Here is a 16,175-nt window from a genome sequence, read left to right as displayed (position 1 = left end):
AGAGGATGTGGCTCATGTTAGAGCCCTTTTTTATCAGGAGAGACAGACCCTGGAGCGATCTCAAGCACTACAAGGAAAACGGACTTCCAGTCTCAAGTTCCCTCTATCCATTCACAGCAGCCAAATCAAGCAACCAGCACTTACTAACAAAAAGGGTTTATTATCACAAGTTGTAAACACCTGGTCATACATGGAGTGGCATTAAATAACTTAGAATGCACTTAGGATCGACTTTTACAAAGACCTGTGTCCTTGGCTTCTGGCCACATAGTCCTTCTGGACGTATGGAACACCCCTCGGAGCACAGACTCTAGGCAGGGGTGTGGCTCTGAGATCCTCTGCAGTAGGTTCAAGGGAGCCACGCCTCAGGGAGCCAGCAGTCAGTGGGGGCAGACCCTTCAGGCCTGGGTCTTCATATGCATGAGCTCAATACCTCTGGACCCCGGCCTGATCCCAGAGACAGGCAGAGACCATTGGTAACCCCTTAGTGACTGCCTCTCTGATGGTGGACATGGAGTCTTGAAAACACAAGGCAGGGGATCCTGAGGGCTCCGTGCAGAACTCACAGGAGACAGGCCATTTCCTCTACACGCCCAGCATCCATACTGAAACTCACCTCAGAACACTTCCAAGAATGAAGCTGGGCCAGTGTGCTAAACATGTGCACAAGCCTCCGTGCAGGCAGCTACGTACAGTTCAATAGGCATGTATACACACACACAGGAGACACACAAAGTGCAGACATGCCAAGAGCCAGGGACAGTCACTCATGCACGTGCTTCTGAGATGAGCTTCCTGCCTGCAGTCGTCGGTGTCATTAAAACTTTAGTGCTAAGACAGCTGCTCAGCTGCCCAATTCCTACACAGGCAAACCTGACCAGTACTGTCCCCTCCCTGGGGCAGGCCTTGGTCACCTTCCCTGAAGGAGGAATCACCAGCCTGATGCAAGCCAGTTCGATCGGTGTAAGCCAGTTCGGTCGGTGTAAGCCAGTTCGGTCAGTGTTTACCTTCAAACACTCAGAAGCCTCTCTGGAATCAGGAAGTTAGTGGAAAACCGAAAGGTTCTGTGGCTGACTGTGGCATACCAGCCACTACCATACCACTGAGAAAAAGTGTCTGCAGAGTAAACATGAAGAAGAGAGGCCGGACCAGAGGACCACAGGTTACATGTGATTCAGGTAGGTTGGCAGCTGAGGTGCTGGCTTCTAGTTGTGGATTCTGGAAGTTTCTAGGTAACGAGGTAACTTTACAGTGGAGGTTATCAGCAATACAATGTAGCTGCTTACCCAAGGAGGTGAAGCCCCCTCGGAGCAGACAGGCTCCACCTAGCTAGCCACTGACACAGCAGTGGGTCGGGAGGTGTCCCCTCACAGGACAGCTCGGGTCAGGACAGAGCTCTCATTCAACTTTCCAAATGGCGATCTTTCCCTCCTCCTGGCCTGCTCCGCTCAGTACGTAGCGGTCCTCAGCAGAGCACAGGGTTCTCACGGTGTCTGAGTGCGCCACCAGCTCCTTTTCCACCGTCACCTTCTCCACGTCCAGCACGTAGATCTTCCCTCTGGTTTTTCCCTGAGACAGCCCCCTGCCGCCCACCCAGATCTGTGGGAAAGAAACAGAGATGCTCCCTTGAAGCTCAGTGCTCTGCGGCAGATGCACCTCCCCAAGCACACATCCTTCCTGCTGGCCAGGCGGCCGGGCCACCTGGAGGGCCTAGGACAGACCTCCAGGTCTGAGAGCCCTCAGGACAATGTGGCCACAGCTCACGCTGTCTCCCGCACTTGAGTCCTGCTGAGGGCAACTTCAGCTGTAATTGTGAGAGGATAGGTATGGGAGTCTGCCTCACACCAAGTCCATACTGCAGAACAGCAGACTCCAGCTCCACCTCCACACGATGGGGCCACACCTTGCCACATGGAGGGCAGGGCTGGGACCTCTCAACTTTTTTTTTCCTTTCCATTTTTCCCTTTGAGCATGAGATTGTCAACCTTTGGCCTGCTCCATGACTGCATTTTACACAGAAGAGAGGCCCAAGATGGACCATGCTCTACCCAGAAGGAGGCCCCAGGGTGGACCACAGCCCTATTGGGATGAGTGTTCTCTAACACCTGGCTTGACTAGATGCCGAGCCCTGCAGGAGGTGGGGCTCTGTGGGAGGTTTGAGGTCAGTAAAGGTGCTCTAGCAGGGACCTAAGGGGACAGTAGGCCTTCAGGCCCTTCCTGCCCTTTTTTGGCAAGGTTTCCTGCCACAGGCACTCGCCCACACCATGCCTCACCCCAAGGCCCAGAACTGTGGTGCCGGGTACAACATGGCCTTGGTAGGGACAGAATGACATGGTTCTTGACCCTGGGACTCGGCCAGCAGATGCAGGCCTCCAGGAGTGTAGCTGGCTGCTCTGGGCTGGTTTGTATAATAATGTACATATTTTCCCATTCCACCTTCAAGCAATGGCCTCCCACTTATCATTAATCACAATCCGAGACAGCCTGAATCTGGGAGAAGGTGTGGCCGATGTCTCAGCAGAATGGTAAGTGCTGGGACCTTCAGGACAGCCCTTAAGGCTGTGGAAAAGAACTCTAAAAACATGAGTTCAACAGTATATAATTTCTCAACTATGCAAAAAATATAAGGATGCAATATAAATTGTATAGGGGCCTCGTAGATCTAAAGGAACAGAGGCAGCTATACTATGAGCCACTTGTCAGAAAGAAACTAAGAAGAGAATGAGATTTAGGGAGTAGTGATTGAAGGAGATCCTACCCAGCTAAATTTTTGTTTACATTTACAAAAGCAGACAGATTCCTGATCTCAGGGTCACTAGGGACACAGCCCAGGTGAGGTAAAAATGGAAAATTCAGGACAGGGTCCCACCCAGCTATCTTATCCTCTTTAACAGAAACCTGAAGAGCTTTGAATTCTTTTCAAATGTTAAAAGAAAATATGTGGGGCCAGGCAGGGGTGGTGCACACCTGTAATTCCAGTTCTTATGAGGCAGAGGCAGGCAGATTTCTGAGTTCGAAGCCAGCCTGGTCTACAGAGTTCCAAGACAGCCAGGGTTTTATAGAGAAACCCTGTCTCAAAAAAACAAAACAAAACAAAACAAAAACAAACAAAAGAAAGAAAATGTGTGTTTGCTATCTCCAAAGAATTAAGGGGCTGGGGTCTCGAGATGCTAATTCGCTGATTCGTGAGATAATCAAAGGGGAACCTGAAGTAAATGACTGGATTAATACGTAAATAAAAAACAGGGCTTTTGATCTGCAAGAGGTGAGCTATCCAGAGGATGTTTAGAAGAGCAGGAGAGAACTTCTTGGAGAGCTGTCTCCAGCAGAAAATAGAGAGCTATCCTGAAATCTCCAGAAAATGCAGACCAGATAGCAGACTGGGAAGCTGGAGCAGACATAGGTCATCATCTTGGGCCCATGATTTGACTTTGATTCGTTTGTCTTCACCACTCCCAGACACATCAGAACCCACGTCCAAGCTGAGGCTGGGCCTTGGCACTGTGGGTCTGCGGGCCATAGACTACAGAAACCTTTCCCCTTCTCAAGCTGTTGGCTGCAGATCTTTGCTATGATGGCGGAAGGCTGACAAACACCTGAAGCTATCAGCTCTCCTCAGTTAAGGTTTGGGCTTTTCTTAGTCAGTGACAGGCATAGGCTGGGACTTCCGGCTTGGAGATGGCGGTGTGGCTGTACCGTGGATATGGGAACACTGTAAACTGGGCAGACGATTGTGTTGCGTATTGTCTCCCAGGCAGTCACACCCCTTTAGAATGCGAAATCATTTGGAAAGAGTCCTAGGTGGGGCGTGGCCAGCTGCAGTGGCCCTGGGCCCTTAGGAAACAGAGAAGTGCCACATGAGGACTGGCAAATGGGAAGGGCACATCCACAAGCCAAGATGGTCCAGCATGGCCCTGTCAGGCACCAGAGGCTGTGTGGAGGACAGGTCTCACTGAGAAGCAGCTAGCCTGCCCACACCTGGGATTGGCACTGACTGGGTCTCCAGCTGAGGAGAAGAAGTCACCTGACGGAGCACTATGAAATCTGAGGCACGTGACAACCTGTGTCACATGAGGCCTCACATTCCACTCCTTCCCACCAAGGAGGGAAGGAGCCTTGGAAGAGGAGGCAGAGCCACATAGATAAGGCCAGAGGAACCTGAGGGGATGCTATGGCTAGACACTTTCACCTCACCTGCCTCTTCACTTGGATCATACAGGTGACCTCGGTGCAGTCTTGTAAGCGAGTCTTCTGAGGAGGCTGGTCCAGGTCCTTCAGGCTCCAGATACACAGCTCACTGACCCCCTTAGAGGCCGCCCACAGCTGCTGCTCCTGGGATAGAAATCACCGTGGGACAATAGCACTGTGACCACGACAACCCAAGGCTGGGCATGCGCACACAGGCCTGGAGTACCTCAGGCAGAAGTTGGAAGGCCAAGAAGGAAGCGTCCGTGGGATTCTTCAGCTCTTGCCAAACAAAGCCCTGCGGCGTCACCACCAAGATCTTGCTGACTGTACCTGTGGGAGGAGGGACGGGCAGGGCACGCTCATGTCAGGAGGAAGAAAGGAGAACCAGGCAGAGTCGGGAGCTCCAGGGACACTGGCACCTCGGCCTCCCTTGGTCTCTCTTCCTGTGATAGCCGTGAAGCCTGTGTCACAGTTCCCATGAGACAGGTATGTCCTGTTCTCTTGTCACTTCATGAAGATCAGGGGCCACAGCCCAGTCTTCTCGAGCATAGCAAGCAGGAGAGACCTGGGTGGCAGGACTCACCAGGAACAATACGCATCCTGGCCAAATAAGTTCTCTTACTTTCTCTGAAGGCTGCCGACTGCCCAGTGACGTGAGAGCGCGCAGTGCCACCCTTAAGAGCACCCATGCAGAAGGGAAGCGGAAAGAGAAGCTGCAATGAGAGCAGAGAAGATAGAGCTGGATTAGAACAGTCAGCGAAGCGAGGGCAGCCGCAGGCAGGCGAGAGTGCGAGCGGGCCCAGCCTGGGTGTGTGTGGAAGGCTGGCGAGCCTGGGTCCATCAGCTCTCCTTAGGCAAGGCCTGGCCCCTTCTGAATCAGTGAAGATGGGGGCAGTGGAGGCAGAAGGATGGCAAGTTCAAGATGAGCCACAGCCACCTAGTGAATGTGAGGCCAGTGCGGCCTACACAGGACCCTGGAAAAACGGAGACAGAGCAAGGAAGCGCGAGCAGAGGTGGCGCACTAAGGTCTAAGCGCGCTGCCGACAGCATTCGAGAGGTCTCCTGATTGCTTCAGAGCGGCCTCGCAGTACAGGCAGCTCCTGTGCCCCAGGAGGATCAGAAACGTGCTAGAACACGAGCACGGGCCTAGACCTGCCCTTCCCGTCACCCCTTGGCAAACTCTGACTCGCCTCTGACACTGGGGTCCTAGGGATGGGCTTGGAATGACACAAGTCACAGTAGCTAGCTGGGCCAGGCTTGCCTTCAGAGGCAGGTGTGGCACACGCAGAAGAGGTTGCAGGGGACAAGACAGGGGCTGGGGGACTGGCAGACAAGTAGCAGAATGGCAGCCATCTATACACCAGCCTGTCAAGGAACGGAGAGGGGCCACTAAGCTACTGGGACAGCGTGGCTGCCGGGAGAGGAGGGACCAAAGCTGGAAGCGTGCGATGAAGGGAAAGGGGCAGAGCAGCATCGATCGAGGTGCCATGCTCGCTGGCCAACTTACAACACCACACGCGGTCATTGTGCAGGCTGATGGACACGAGGTCACCGTGTGGCAGCTGGAAGCGGCTGATCACCCGAAGTGTGCTAACACTCCACGCTATGACGGTTCCATCCAGGCTACAGGAGTAGACCTCACTGAAGGAGCAAACACACGTGTATGCACTTAGCAGGCCCTGGGACACCTGGCATCTAACCTTGGGGGCAACTAAGCCACCATTCACAGTAGGGATGATGATAAGTATGACACACCAGGGACATATCAGGGTCTCGGGCGCTCAATTCCCCTCTCTAGCCCCTGTGGGATCGATGGGGTGTCAGAGAGACCCTGTGCCACCATCCGCTGCATCAAATCCTGAGCGGGGCTGCCCAGCTCAGAGGAGCCAGGGAGGGCAGGTATATCAGCACCCTGGGGTGGGCATCCACAGTGGCTGGTCGAGGTGGGCAGTCCCCTGTACCTTCCCAGCTCCTGTCATTCTCAGGTAAGCACAAAGTGTCCCACTTGACCTGAGCCTGGGAGAACAGAAGCACCTCTGGCACTCTATCAGGGGACAGGGATGAGGTGACCCGAAGCAGCATAAGTGGGTGTGGCCAGAACTGAGGCTGCCCCACCCAGCCAGAAGACCCTGCCCTGCTCTCGAGCCTTCCCTGAGCACTACTCTGTCAGATCTGACCATGCCGCAGGGCATACAAAATAGCTCATTTAGAAGTTGGCACTCCTAAGTAAAGACACAAGCTGGTATCATGGGTTACATTGTGTCCCCGAGAAAGGATAGAGCGGATTCCTTGCACTCAGTACCTCAGAATATAGCCTGACTTAGGAACAGGGTCTCTTCAGATGTAGCCAAATTGACATACCATCATTACAGTAGGGCCCTGGCCCATCAGCACCGGTGTCTTTACAAATGGGCAGTTTGAGCCCATAGATGGATGGCCACACACTGGGGGAAGGTATGGTAACATGACGTTGGAATAATGTATCTATAAGCCAGGGGACACCAAGGCAACCACCATATCTGGGGAAACCAGAGAGAACTTCCCACAACATCTAGAGGTTGCCCAGCCCACCCCAGTGTTCTCTGTCTAAACCACTGCTGCGGCTTTCCATCAAAGTAGCTTCGGGAGAGCAGTACCCAAGGAAGGCTGCCCATCAGGATGGACACGGACAAGTGGAGGATGGGCAGATGAGGGAAGCCTCAGCCTGAGCCACACCTCAGCTCCCATCCGTCCTGGGCAGCACCCTCTACCTCTCTTATACCCTCACAATGCCCAGCATAATTTGAGAGTTTCATGGGCCAAATCTCTCCTAAGATGGCTTGGCCATGGAATTGGGGGGGTTATAGAGGCAGGGGCACACGGGTGAAATGGGGTTCACATGACAGGGTAACCTTCCCTTGGTGCCAGCATCCAGAGATGCCTGCCTTGCATACCTTTGGCAGGAAGGGTGGAGCTCCCCCCACCCTCCCCAGCAAGCTGGATGGGTTTAAAAATAAAGGCAACCGGGATGCCAGAGCCACCCCGGGACACAACACTAGCTTACAGATTCAGCAGAGAGATGTGCCCCCATCAGCCTGCAGGCAGCTGGCCTTTTGGCGAATCTTGGCATCTTAAGGGAGGGATTCTGACAATGGCATCTTAGAGTCAACATCAAGAACTGAGGTGCTCTTTCATACAAAGCCAGATTTCTGATGTCTAGAAAAATGAGAACTCCAACCACAACCAGCACTTCCTGGAGGGTGTGCCCTCGCTAGTGCGCCAAAAGCACTGGCTGCTCTGAGTAATCTTGGCTGTAAGGCAGAGTGCCCAAACTGTGCTCGCCATCTCAAGAGGCTCCTTGTCTTTACCCACAAGCAGCACCAGAGCACATACGTCCCCTTCCACACACTTTTGCCTGGCCAGGAGGCCAGGACCCCTTACTATGCGCACCCCTGGGTGTCAAGCTTCCCCTGGTACCTCGGCTTCTTTCCACTGTGCACGGCCAAGCCGGTGACCGGAGAACGGTGATCCGTGAGCTGCTTGTTGCAGGACATGCTGTGGACGTTGATGATGTAGATGACAGAGTCCTCGGAGCCCACCCACACCTGGCTGTGCTCCGCCATCACCATACAGTTCTAACAGGAGCCAAGATGGAAGAGTGAGATGTACAAACCAGGTTCACAGTCTGCACACGTACCACCCCCAGCCCCAAATCAGCAAATACGAGCGCTGACCCTGCAGGGTCTGACAACTCAGAGCCTTGTTTAAGTCACGCACCGTGAGCATTGATTTGGGGGTAAAGACAAGTTTAGCAGGTGGCTGAATCTGCACTAATGAAGATGGATTGTAGGAATGACCAACCAAGCCATCAGGGCCTCTGCAGACAGCATGTTCTTAGGGCTTCTTTAAGTCACCCAGGGATGCTGGGCGAAGGACTGTCATTGGGTCACCTTGAGCATCATACGGGGTCAAAGGTGTCGCACTCACCACTTTAGAGGAGCCCACTTTAAAGCAATGCTGGTGGATGGTCCAAGAGGAAGCGTCAAACACGACCACTTTGCCTTCATTCAGGGCACACCACAACTTGGGGTGTGCATCTTCAACCTTCTCTGCAGGATCGAGGCGCCCTGAAAAGGAAAGTGGCCTCAAAACTTTTAAGTGGCTGTCTGTCAGATCAATGGTGAGGGGGCGGGGCACTGATACCAGTGCAGTGCAGAGTGTGGGGGTATGGGACGCTGGGGAGTCTGGGGTCTTGTGAGACCGTAGAACTCAGAACTCTATGGAGTGGGGATGTACTGTTGCACCTGGCCCACGGGTAAGCAGGAGGTGTGAACACTAGGTGTGAGAGGGAGAAACCAAGATACGACGTGCGCACTGATTTCCACAGCTACCCAAAGCTTACAATACCATTTTGCTTCACATTCTCACCAACACTTAGTGCTTGGGATCAATTTATTTATTTAGGGTTTTTGAGATGAAGTCTCAGGTAGCTCATCCTAACCTTGAACTTGGGATAATCCTCCTGCCTCAGCCTCCTGAATACTGTGACTATACATTTGCCCCATATCACATCCAGCTTGAGCCCTCTAAGGGGTATTTTTCTTTGTTTATTGAGATAAAGTCTTGATATTTGTCCCAGGCTGGTGTTGTCTCAATTTCTTGGGCACCTAGGACTATAAGCCAATATCACCATGTGCAGCTGGACTCTAGCTTTGAGTGTGACATTGCCCTAACTCATCATGAGGCCAGTAGTGTCAGCACTGGGGCGGTTTCCTTCATGAGGTATGTGTCTCAGGGAGTTATGCTCCAATGGCAGGGTGGGAGTCCCTCATGGTGATGATGTCATCATCCCAGGATTACACATGCCAGTGTGGTCCCTGAGCTCCCACACTCCTGACTGTAAAACCATTATTATTATTATTATTATTATTATTATTATTATTATTAATAATAATACTTACATCTATTTGTGTGTGTGTGTGTGTGTGTGTGTGTATGCTAGATGACAGTTTGGGGGAGTCAGTTCTCTTCTTTCCACGTTGTGGGTTCAAATTCAGGTTGTCAGGTTGGTGGCAGGCAAGCACCCTTACCCAGCCCAGTAACCGTCAGTGTAGTTAAACCCAGAGAGAGAGCCCTTCAGTGCTTAGGAACGTGGGGTTGGCCTGGCCACGCCTGTGCTGTTGGGTGTGCTGGTCTGGGAGTCACTCGCTCTACTCACTTATAAGCACCTTTCTCATCTAGACTTCAGTCCACTCGGGACTGGCGTGGTGCCTGAAGTGAGCAGGGCCCAGCTCCCCTCCCGTACGGAGCCAGGCTATCCCTCTGCCCTGTGGTCAGACAGCCATTGGCCAGCAGCAACCTCCTGAAGCACAGCCGGGAGCTGGCACCCAGCGCCTGAGCTGATACTGCAGGGGGCAGGGCACGAGTGAGTATTGCTGTCTCCACCGACGTTACTGCCCAAGCAGAAGGTACCGTACGGACAAGAGGGCGGAGCGGCCGTAAGAGCTTCGCCCTTGTGGGTCAGGACCCGGTCCTACAGGCAGAAAGCACCCTCGCTGCTGTTTCTAGCCTGGGTCTTTCCCTCACTGCTGCCAGGCTGACCTCCAAGCCAAGTCTAGAAGTTCATCACAGCCAAGATACCTGGGGTATACAGCAAGGCTTCAACAGCTTGGGGCGCGGGCTCTCCAGCCGAAGGGTTAATCTTGTGTTTCAGGGTCTCCGAGGTGGTCTTTGGGACAGCCATGGGCACTGAAACACAGGCACGGGAGTTAGGAGAGCAGGACAGCAAGTGAGGCTCTCCCATTAGGAGTTTATTGTAAAACCATATGTGGCCTGGAGAGGGCGCTGTTGGAAACAGTGTTATGAAGAATAACATCTGAGGTTACTTGCCCCCGGCCTTGCCCCTAATGGGGAGCAGGGGCAGGAAGGCAGCTGCTACACATGTTTTCTGGTCGAACAGTACACCTTTGTGTATATTACACTTTCTTTTACTTTTTCTTTTTAGCATTTTTGTGTGTGGTGCCCACACCATAGGACATATGTGAAATCAGAGAACTACCCGTGGGAGTCAGTTCTCTCCTTCAGCCATGTGGATCTCAGGGACTGAGCTCAGGGCATCAGGCTTGGTGGCAAGAGCCATTACCTAGTGAGCCATCTTGCCAGCCCGAGGTCACAGTTTCTTTACCCATTCATCAGGGAATGGACACTTAGTCTAGTTACGTCACTAAGACACGCGCTTGTGCCTCTTTCAGCATGACCCAACACGTTTCTGGTCAGCGCTAAAATTGCCTGCCCTGAAGGTTTCTGGGACCGCCTGCCAGGTTGAGTGGCCGAGCCACTAAATGCTGAGGCACTCCCTTGAGGCCCCAAGCTAGCCTCCTGTCCCTACGACTTAGGGACTCGATGGTGGCCTTGCATTAAGCGTCACATCTGCTGTGATTGCTACTGTCCTCAGTTTTCCAAAGAACCAACCAAGTTCTGTCCCTTGCCTGCAGAAGAGCAAGCAGCTGGACGGCTACTAGGACTCTCACATGGGTCCTGGATTCCAACAAGGCAGGAAGTGATGACGGGATCCTCTGCCACTACCTCTCCGCCTGCCGATCTCTGGGACAGATTTGGGTCCTTTCATGTGTGTATTTATAGACCTTCCATCGCAAGTGGACTTCATGCTTCTGGGTTAAGCTTGGGATCTCGCTTTGCTAAGCCGTGCACTAGACGGTATGTCTGGATTTGCTAAACCAGGGTCAGGAATTCAGCGTGCTGTGACCTGAGCTCAGATGGCTCCTCCTGTGCCCTGGGAACAAGGTGATGATGACAGATTGTGTGCTGGGCGTTACTATGGCAACTCTGTAAACTGTTTACAGAGGCGCTAGAAAGCTGCTCTATAAACTGCTGGCAACGATGAGGAGTGCATTTAAAGTTATATAAACAGCCGAAGTGTAGTGTTTATTTTACTTTTACTCCCATCTGAGGACGGGAGCAGTTCTGTTGAGACCCAAGACTGTTAGACAGAGCTCCCGGAGGGCTCAGTGGGTCTCCAGGCAACATGCGGAGACCTGAGCCTCCTGGTGGCTGTCCCAGCTCTGGAGCAGGTTCTATGACCAGAAAGTATCAGGGCCACACGGTCAGTGACAGACATTACACAGGTCAAGATGAAGCTAAGCCACAGTCTATTTTCTAACTTTTGGATGTTTTTCTTTCTTTTTTTTTTTCTTTTTTCTCTTTGGTTTTTTTTGAGACAGGGTTTCTCTGTATAGCCCTGGCTGTCCTGGAACTCACTCTGTAGACCAGGTTGGCCTCGAACTCAGAAATCCGCCTGCCTCTGCCTCCCAGAGTGCTGGGATTACAGGCGTGCACCACCACTGCCCCGCTCTTGGATGTTTTTAAAACCTCACTACGCACCCAGGAGGAAATGAACCTGCACAGCCGTTCACGGCAGCCTTCGGTAGACAGAAGGCAGATCCAACATAAATGTCCACCACAGATGAAGGGGTAGAGAAAATGTAATACTGTCAAACAACATAGTATCGTAGCCACTAAAGAAATGAAAGACTGTCAACCCAAAGGTCTGTCCTGCCTACGAGATGTGCAGGGATAAAGATGGAACTGAGACTGAGGGAACAGCCAACCAATGACTGCCCCACTTGAGACCCCATCCCACGTGAGAGAGCCAACCCTGACACTATGAATGATACTATGTCTGTTCTGCTTGTGGACAGGAACCTAGCACAACTGTCTCCTGAGAGGCTTCATCCAGCAGCAGACAAAGGCAGATGCAGAGACCCATAGCAGAACATCAGGTGGAGCTCGGGGAGGCTTGTGGAAGAGTGGGGGATAGAACTTAGCAAGTTTGGGGGGGGGTCAAGGACATGAGAAGATCCAGAGTCAACTACACTGGGACCATGGGGGTCCCAGAGCCTGGGCCACCAACCAGGGAGCATGCAGGAGCTGGAACTAGGCCCTCTACACATTTGTAGCAAAGGTGCAGCTTGGTCTTCATGTAATGGGGCTGTCGCGGTCTCCGTTCCCTGCCACTGGATCCCCTTCCTCTGCCCAGACTGCCTGGTTGGGCCTCAGTGGGAGAGGATGTGCCTAGAACTGCTGGGACTAGATGCCCCAGGGTGGGGTGGTACCTAAGGGGGCTCCCCTTCCCTGAGGAGAAGGAGAGGGGCAATGAGGGAGAGATTTGTAAGGGTGGGACTTGGAAAAGAGGAGGGAGGGGGGTTTTGGTCAGGACGTGAAGTGAATTAAAAAGTAAAATAAAAATAAAGAAGTGGGTTATATATGCTTGCTGTCTGAGAATGGGGACCCATAGTTAGCCAGGAGCAGCAGTGTGCCCTGCAATTCCTGCCCTTATGGGACAGAGGGCAGAGACGGCAGACTCCCCAGAAGCTTGTGGGCCAGCTAGCCTGGTGTACAGAGCAGTAAACAAAAGTGAGATGACCCCACTTGAAGCAAGGGGAGAGAGGAGGACCGGCACCTGCATGAACTCACGGCCTGGCCTGCACAAAGCCACTCACGAAAAATGCACCCACCGTTATACAAAATACACTTTCCTTAAGGGAAAGTGCCAGCACGAGCCGTCTCACAGAGGTGCTGAGGAAACACCAGGCTGATTGAAAGGATGGAGTCAGGAAGGCTCCCGGGTACAGGAGACACCCAGGACAGATGAGATCGCGGTGATAGTGAACCAGCAGGCCACCGGGTGCATGGAGGGGTGCTGAGCAGGGTGGGGATTCCTCTAGCAGAGTGTGAGTGTGTCAGCCATCACAGGGATGGTGGGCGTGTTCTTCAAATGCTCTAAACCTAGGAAGTCACAGCTTAAAGGGACCAGCACGACAGGGACACCTGGACTGTGTGGCAGACATCTCTACTTCATCCACCTGGGCTCCGAAATGAACTTCCTACTGTTTAACTCGACGGTTTATTTGTAGTCTCCATAGGTTTGCTATTTCCAGTATGCAGGTCTCAAAGCAGGAGGCTGCAGGAGGACACTTAAAATGGAAACAGAGCGGAAGTTGAGAAGGCTCAAGACATCATCTTAGCACCCTGATCCTAGACCTGAAGCCCTGTCCTCTGGATGGTTTCAGAATGTGACAGCCGAACAGAAACCAACAGGAAGGAGGCTGGAGATTGCTGTCCCAGGAGCCTAGTCTTTAAAGATAAAACGATGCTGGGCGCAGCCACTCATACCTGTGAAGCCAGCACTTGGGAGGTGGAGGCAGGAGGATCAGGAATTTCAGGCCATCTTCAGCTACAGAGAGTTCAACACCAGCCTGGGCTACTCAAGACTAAATCAAAGATAAAAAAGGTGGAAGGGAGAGAAAGGAAGGAAGGAAGGAAGGGAGAGAGGGAGGGAGGGAGGGAGGGAGGGAGGGAGGGAGGGAGGGGCATTCAGAACTACCCTTGCCATCTGTCAACAGGCCAACCAGGTGCAGAGAGGCCTGGCCATCCAGGAAGTGCGGTTCTGACCACACACATCCCCAACATTGACCAGAGAGGCTGTTAGCTTCAGCCTTCCAGACATTTCTAGTGTCCTGAGCCAGACAGAAAATTCTTCAGTTGAGGATCAGGACCTGCAGTTTACAAAGTAAAATGAGACACCAGAAAAGAAGGAGCCAGTGTATTCTGAAAGACACAAGGTCCAAGATTAAATGAAGGAAGGGAGGATGAAAGTCAGCATGCTGATATTAAAAATATATATATCCTAAAACTGCTTATAATCCCAACACTCGCCGGTGCAGGAAGATTGTGAGTTCAAGGCTAGCCAGGGCTAAGTTCCAGAGTAGCCTGCTCTAGACCAATTCCATCTCAAACAAGCAATAAAAAGCAAACTAATGAACAATAGTACTATTAGTTTGAGATTGCTGAGAGTATTTAGGCACTTTGCCTCCAAACTTGATAATTCCAAGACCCACATTGTGGGAGGAGAGACCTGACCCCCACACACACACTCTCACACTCACACACACACACACACACACACACACAAAACTGTGACAAAAAATGATAGCTGAAGCCAGGCGGTAGTGGCGCACACCTTTAATCCCAGTACTTGGGAGGCAGAGGCAGGCAGATTTCTGAGTTCGAGGCCAGCCTGGTCTACAGAGTGAGTTCCAGGACAGCCAGGGCTACACAGAGAAACCCTGTCTTGAAAAAAACAAAAAACAAAAACAAAACAAAACAAAACAAAAATATAGCTGAGTGTGTAATCCCAGCACTCAGGAGACTGAGGTGTGAGTACTGTGAGTCTGTGTTCAGCTGGGCTACACAGCAAGGCCCTCCCCCCTCCCTTCCCCCTTCCCCCCTCCCCCATAGAGTAAAAGAAGAAAGTAAGAAGCTTGGGTGGGTTCTAAGTAACAGTGAAGCAAGGCCCAGCCACAGAACTTACATTTCTTCTTCATGTTGTCAAAGTAGGCCAGCTTGGAGGCGGCATGGATGGCGCTAGGTGACTGCAGCGTGCCAACCACAGCATCCATAAGCAGAACATTGGTCAGTGCTTGCTGGATGTACTGTGGGTCCTAGGAGAGATGTGCCTGTGTGTCAGCCCAGTGCCAATCCTGGGGGCTCTCTAGTCTTTGCCCCACTGATGAGAACGGTACTGCTCATCTCGTGTTTGTCAGGGTCACAGGAAGAGTCCGAATGGATGAGGACTTTGGAGTTTGTGTCACGTAATCATCTTCAGAGTTACGGGAAGTCCTCAAGGTTGACGCCTCGAGCTAGCACATTCTCTTCTCTGAATGCAGGCAGGCAGGAGCTCATGCCTCCTCACGCCTGCCCCAGCCACACCAAGACAGCCAGGGGCATTTCATAAAGCAACGGCAGTGACTGTTCCCGGTGACAGGAGTGGGAATGATCCCACCATGGGCTTTCCCCAGGACACAGCTGATCTGCATATCATATCTCAGTGGGTGTGGACCTGACCAGCTAGGCCAGGGCTCATGAACTATAGAACCTTAGGGAGGACCAAATCCACTCCTGATCCATGACAGGCAACAGGCCATCCCAAGTGGCCGTCTTCCTCTCCTGCCACCAGACAGCCTGATCCTTCTATGGTGTGCCAAAGGTAGGCACCATTGTCGCCTGCATCTCTCTGGTGACTGGTGAGGCTACAAGTCTCTGTATACCCTTATGAGCAGGTCCCATTGGATGAGTTCTCTGACCCATTGACCTTGGTTTGGTTATGTGATTGAGACATGGTCTTGCTCTGTGGTGGAGGCTAGCCTCAAACCCCAGACCCTCCCAGCTTAGCCGCCTGAGATAGCAGGTGCATGCTGCCACGCCTGGCTTGTTTGACACATGCCCCGCCCCCCATTTAGACAATATGAAGACCTCTCCCAACCCTACCCCATTCACTGGCAAGTCACCAAGAACTGAGCATCCACTGAGGGAAGCCAAGTAAAGCCCACATGTCCTCCTCTGACCCTAAAGGCCGCCTGGTCTCAGGACAACAGTCTCTGTGTCCTTGCAGACAGCATACTTCTCCTTTCCAAGGTGCTGCAAGCCCTGCATGCCCCCTTCAGGACCCGGTGCCACCCACGCCCACAGGACCTTCCTGCCCAGACCTTGTGGTCGTCTGCCAACTTCTTTCCGGCCCACATCTCATTCACCATGAGGTGCCAGAGGTCACACTCGGACTTGAGGTTGGCCTCGAAGACTTCCTTCTTGGCCACCGTCTTGATCTTTAAGGTGGGTATCTTCAGGAGGAGAAATGTCACGGTGTTGTTTCTGACCTCCTGCAGGACAAGGACAGCATGAGACCTCAGGGAAGACACGTGGGTTGATGGCCTGACAGGACAAGAGGCCTGAAGCTACCACTTTGGGTGAGCTTGGCCACAGTGTCGGGCATGAGTGCCTGTTACAACTTTTGACTTTTCCCTGAGGACTTCTGGAGCCAGCTGGCAAGTCAGGCAGGGACTGCAGCTGTAGGCCTTGCGTAGCAATCCAGTGGCCACTGTCTCTGTCCATCTTTCTGCTGTGACTACACAATAATTGAGAACACTTGACAG

The 16,175-nt window shown here is 52.5% G+C and overlaps 1 protein-coding gene across 3 annotated transcripts in view; it reads right to left on the bottom strand.

Moving 5' to 3' along the window:
* Positions 1-140: 140 nt before the first annotated feature.
* Dennd3 (DENN domain containing 3) overlaps positions 141-16,175 on the bottom strand; it is a 57,992-nt gene continuing 41,957 nt past the window's right edge. For 2 of the 3 annotated variants that reach the window (XM_052161680.1, XM_052161681.1), the window contains 9 exons: positions 15,732-15,902; positions 14,558-14,687; positions 9,808-9,915; positions 8,155-8,294; positions 7,645-7,802; positions 5,696-5,829; positions 4,415-4,518; positions 4,195-4,332; positions 141-1,599 (listed from right to left, as the gene is read on the bottom strand). In XM_052161680.1, coding sequence (XP_052017640.1) covers positions 1,399-1,599; positions 4,195-4,332; positions 4,415-4,518; positions 5,696-5,829; positions 7,645-7,802; positions 8,155-8,294; positions 9,808-9,915; positions 14,558-14,687; positions 15,732-15,902 — 1,284 coding nt within the window. In that variant the 3' untranslated portion in view covers positions 141-1,398. The other variant, XM_052161682.1, reaches the window with a different exon arrangement.

This window comes from Apodemus sylvaticus, chromosome 17 (assembly GCF_947179515.1).
Source record: "Apodemus sylvaticus chromosome 17, mApoSyl1.1, whole genome shotgun sequence".
In the NCBI taxonomy this organism is placed as follows: domain Eukaryota; kingdom Metazoa; phylum Chordata; class Mammalia; order Rodentia; family Muridae; genus Apodemus; species Apodemus sylvaticus.
This window is presented reverse-complemented; position numbering and strand designations above follow the sequence as displayed.